At 41.7% G+C, this 4,484-nt stretch overlaps 1 protein-coding gene across 1 annotated transcript; it reads left to right on the top strand.

Annotated features, from left to right (window-relative positions):
- Positions 1 to 1,554: 1,554 nt before the first annotated feature.
- On the top strand, positions 1,555 to 3,005 carry LOC108618466 (uncharacterized). Its single transcript, XM_018014489.2, has 2 exons — positions 1,555 to 2,032; positions 2,106 to 3,005. Exon 2 carries the CDS (start codon positions 2,106 to 2,108, stop codon positions 2,361 to 2,363), a length of 258 nt encoding a protein of 85 aa, XP_017869978.1. The 5' UTR covers positions 1,555 to 2,032; the 3' UTR covers positions 2,364 to 3,005.
- The last annotated feature ends 1,479 nt before the right edge of the window (positions 3,006 to 4,484 follow it).

The raw sequence follows: 4,484 nt of genomic DNA, 5'->3' as shown, positions 1-4,484 counted from the left end.
TTCAAGTGTAATAGACATGACTAAGACTCATCATGTCTATCTATCAATAGTTTCCCTCAGGAACGATTACTGAAGCCCATTTAATATTCGACAATATACATAGAGAAAGAGAGAGAGACGCTCTGTCTCTCTTCTTCTTCTCTCTTCTCTTCCTCCTTTTCTTTCTCTACGAAAGTTAAATCGCTTTCAACTGGACTCAAGTGGGGCTTTCGATGTGAAATTTTACAATTTGTACGCCATTTTTCATGGCTGCCCTCGAAAGTGTGCTACACTCGGTGCGATTATTCAATTCCATGAGCCACCCTGCTGCCGTTTACGCTCGCCCATTCTGTGCGCATGCCGCATGTATGCATGCAACTGACAGTTGCCACAAATTGCGTCCTTAAAATTGTTCAAACTTTATTTCTTGCAGCATTGAATCAAAATCGATGGCCTGGGAGCAATTGTTGCTAGTTAGTTTGTTGTTGTTGCTGTTGTTGTTGCTGTTGTTGCTGCTGTTGTTGCTGCATCAGCAATTAGCCAAAGACAACAATGGAGAAGCAATAAACATGGTTGCTTATAAGTTAGGCAGGACGCAGGAGGCAGCCGTAGGAAATGGCAGGAAGCATGAGCCGGGTATCTCTGGGTCCCATGTTGTTGTTGTTGTTGCTACTGCTACTGCTGTTGCTGCTGTTGCGGGCAACAAATGAACTGCACAAATGAAAGTCACAGGACCAACTTGTCGACAATGGCAATGGCGCCCAGCCACGCCCCCCCCCGGCTCCGCCTCCAACGCGCCGACTGCTGTGTTTAGCGCTTTATTTATGGCAGCAAATGCAGCGCGTAAATCACACACACACACACACACACACACACACACACACACACACACACACACACACACACACACACAGACAGATAGACGAAACATACACCAAATGCCATTAAGCTGCATTAGGAGGCGTTGGGGGCGTGACTGCACTGCAGTCAACTGAAACAATCAAACGGAAATTAATTGCAGAGTGTGTGAAAAGTGAAAGGCAGTTGCAAGCCGTTTGGCTTTTATCGAGCAAAACTACCCATGCCACGCCTACTTTTCCGCCGTCATACACCTCGCGAATGCCTTCAATTTAATGATTTGCCAAAGGAAGTCAGAAGCGGATTTTCGCTCGTTATGAAAATCAGTTAACGCTTTTCCTTTTACTGCACAACTGAAATTTTAAAATTTCATTTGAAAATTGAATTGAATCGAATTCTATTTCTATTGGCCGAGTCAGAATTGGCTAAGCAAAGCTCAGTTAGCTCAGACCAAAACTGCATTGAAAACAGCTTAAGTTTGATAATATCTCTATATATCGCTTTTTATATATCTCCCTATCTCTCTCTCTCTCTCTCTCTCTCTCTCTCTCTCATTTTCTCTACTGCTTTCTTCTCATCTGTCATTTCACTTTATCTCTAATTTTTTATTCTATTTGTTCTCTCGCATTCCCTCTCTACTGTCACTATTTCCGCCTTGATCTTTCTTCGTTCTTCGATATCTATCGATAAATAAAAGCTTGTTTTTATGGAAACTGATGCGTAGTAGCCTTTTAGGATTACAGATTCAGTCAGGCTAAATGAATTTCACTGAACATACATATACTTAAATTATAATCTACACATCAAAAACAGAAAGTCGCAAGTAGTCAAAGAGATTTTAAGTGAAGTACCATTAGAGAAGGCAGCAAGAGCAACCACTCCCCTCCCAGGCCCCTTTCCGATTCTAGAGCGGCGAGTGGTAAATGGGAAGAGTGATATAGAGACAGAGAGTGTGTGTGAGTAGGAGCCTGTGAAAGAGAAAGTGAGAAATAGTGGGATAGAGAGAGAGAGAGAGAGAGAGAGAGAGAGAGAGAAAGAGGGAGTAAGAGTAAGAGTGAGAGGGATAGAACAAGAGTTGTGAGTCCTCTTGAGCAACAGATACGTAAAGATACACCTGGAGAACACCGCAAACCCCTTCAATTAGCTCACCCAGGACGAGCTAAATTCAGGATCGGGAATTTCGTTCTATTTTAAAGTAAGTTCTGTCTCGCTCACTAACTGCCTCGCTAGCTCTGTCCATCCTCATGCTCGCCCTCTCTCGCCCGCAGATGGTTATCAATCTGAATCCAACGACGCTGACTAATGCGAACGGTCACAGCAGCCCAATGGCCATCATTAGCCATACGGTAATGGATGATATCGTCTATATGCATGTGGTATGTCCGGGCGATGAGATCTCCAAGTGGGTAACCTTAGAGGAGGCATTGGCCCTATGCCCGGCGGCAGTCATTGCCTATACGCAGCTAACGCTGGCGCACCTCTTTGGCTCGCCCATTGATGATCAGGAGCCCAGTCTATTTGACTGATATCCGAGGAGTCGCTCGCTGTCGGCGTCTGTCACCTTTCTATGACTGCTCCCTCTGCTTGAAGCCTCGAAACTGCCACCACACTAATACACGAACACAACGAAAACCTATCGATAGCTTAGACAGCAACCACAGCAAGCAGATTCACGCAAAAAATGACAACAGTTCGAAAATTAAGCCAAAGTTCAAAGTTTCGATATTAAATTCCGCATGTGCATATGATTCCCTTAGATATATGTACGAAAATCATTGTTAGCTTATCTGTTAGTAGTAGTTTATCAGATGTTAGACACAGGCGCGTTTACATTAATATATAGACAGGCAGAAGACCTCTTCTTCGATTAGAACAAATCAAGCTAAAATTTCAAGTTTCCATCTTCTACATACATATATAGTTATATACGCATATATAGATTTAGATATATGTATATAGTTTCTTTTCCGTCTTTCATGCAAGCAATTTTGATTTAGTTGGAAATTCTATAGAAGTATACAAGTTGGCAAATATTTTCGAGTTGGTTCTTAAGCGTGGTTTTTATAAATTTAATGAGAGCAGTCCATGTACTAAATTTAATAACTATGTAACTCCAAATCTATTATATAATAATATTGACAATTGAGTTTTTATATAAGCTTTCTAAATTTGGTTGATTTTCATTTCTGAGAATTATAATGGCGATGACTTTGAAATTTACAACGACAATAACTATGTTTATTAAAATTATAATGACAAGTATGCTGGGAATGATACAATAATTCCCGGTTAATAATATTGGGGTGTGTAATGCAGGGCTTACGCAAATATATGTTGTTAACATGACAAAAATGTTGACTTAGTACATTCTCAAATTTCTATACATGCAAATGAATTCGTTTATAAATTTGTAATGTTCTGCGAGTTCTATTTATCTATTTAAGCGCTGGGTTTAGGTTTGTTTTTTGTTGAATTCCATTAGAGTAAATTTCATCATACTTTCAGTTATTTGACTTTATGAATCGCATGTAATACTTTTTATTTCTCAAGGTTGCATACGGACGTGCTTCAATTTGGCCCTGTGGAAAGCAATTCATAGACCAAATTCTCTGATGATTGGACCACAATAGTTGGGGCCGATAGCCTGCTGAAGGCAGTTGGTTACAAAACTGTTCGTTGCTCTGCCATCGAGATTCAACCGGACAAACTTGTCCTTGGCCCGTGATCACGTGCGCTTGTCGCATTTGTCAGTTACCTGACTGAGCGAACAGCAACAGCAGCAACAGCACACACACGCACACACACATACAGACGCGCACATATACATGCGCGCCATTAAATTGTTGACAACGCGGCGTATGCGTAATGCGGTCGTGCCCCATTTTGTATTGTCCTGCGTTGTCCTCTATCCACCTGCTCTTTACTCTTCACACGTCTGTGCTTTCACCTTCTTTTCTGCTTTGTTGCGCCCAACCTTATGCGCGCACCAAATTTGTCTTGGCTTAGGCATTTCAATTGCAAATTAGCCCATCCCTCCTTGCTGCTTGCTCCCTGTCCGCTGCCTCTGCTGCTGCCTGCTGCTCCTTTTGCTTTTCAGTTTCTTTTTCTGCTTTTATCGTATACCCTTTGCTTCGGGTGCTATGCTGCTGTCGCTAAACATCGAAAAAAAAAAAAAAAAAAACAGAAATAAATATGAATGTATGTATATACTCTAAATAATATGTTAAAACTTACCTACAATTATACAGTATTTAAATACAAATTAAATACTTTTTGGTAATAAATAATGCCACACGCTTGTCCGTTAGGGTATTTAAGTTGGTGCATGCCTTGGCCAGCTGCTCTCTATTTTCTCTCGCTCTGCTTGCGCGGCGCCATCTTCTTTTCTCTGTTTTCTGTTTACTTTCGACGCTGGCCTGCTTCAGTTTTTACTTTGGCCACATTCAAAGTGTACATTTCGCTTTTTGCGTGGCAATTTGAATGATTTATGTTGATTGCGTATAATTGCATGTTGTGCTTCGTTCGCGACGCTCTCCCGCCCGGCCACAGCCATCCCAAATGCCAGTTCCCACCAACAGCAGCAACAACAACTTCCACGAGTTGCGCCTTTGGCATGAACGATCCTAACCTCAGACATTTGCATTGTT

Source organism: Drosophila arizonae, chromosome X (assembly GCF_054131065.1).
Source record: "Drosophila arizonae isolate 15081-1271.41 chromosome X, UAZ_ARI_1.0, whole genome shotgun sequence".
Lineage (NCBI taxonomy): Eukaryota > Metazoa > Arthropoda > Insecta > Diptera > Drosophilidae > Drosophila > Drosophila arizonae.
This window is presented reverse-complemented; position numbering and strand designations above follow the sequence as displayed.

What these genes read in the sequence shown, in the direction of transcription:
- LOC108618466 (XM_018014489.2), top strand. Translation starts at nt 2,106, where the DNA reads ATGGTTATCAATCTGAATCCAACGACGCTGACTAATGCGAACGGTCAC.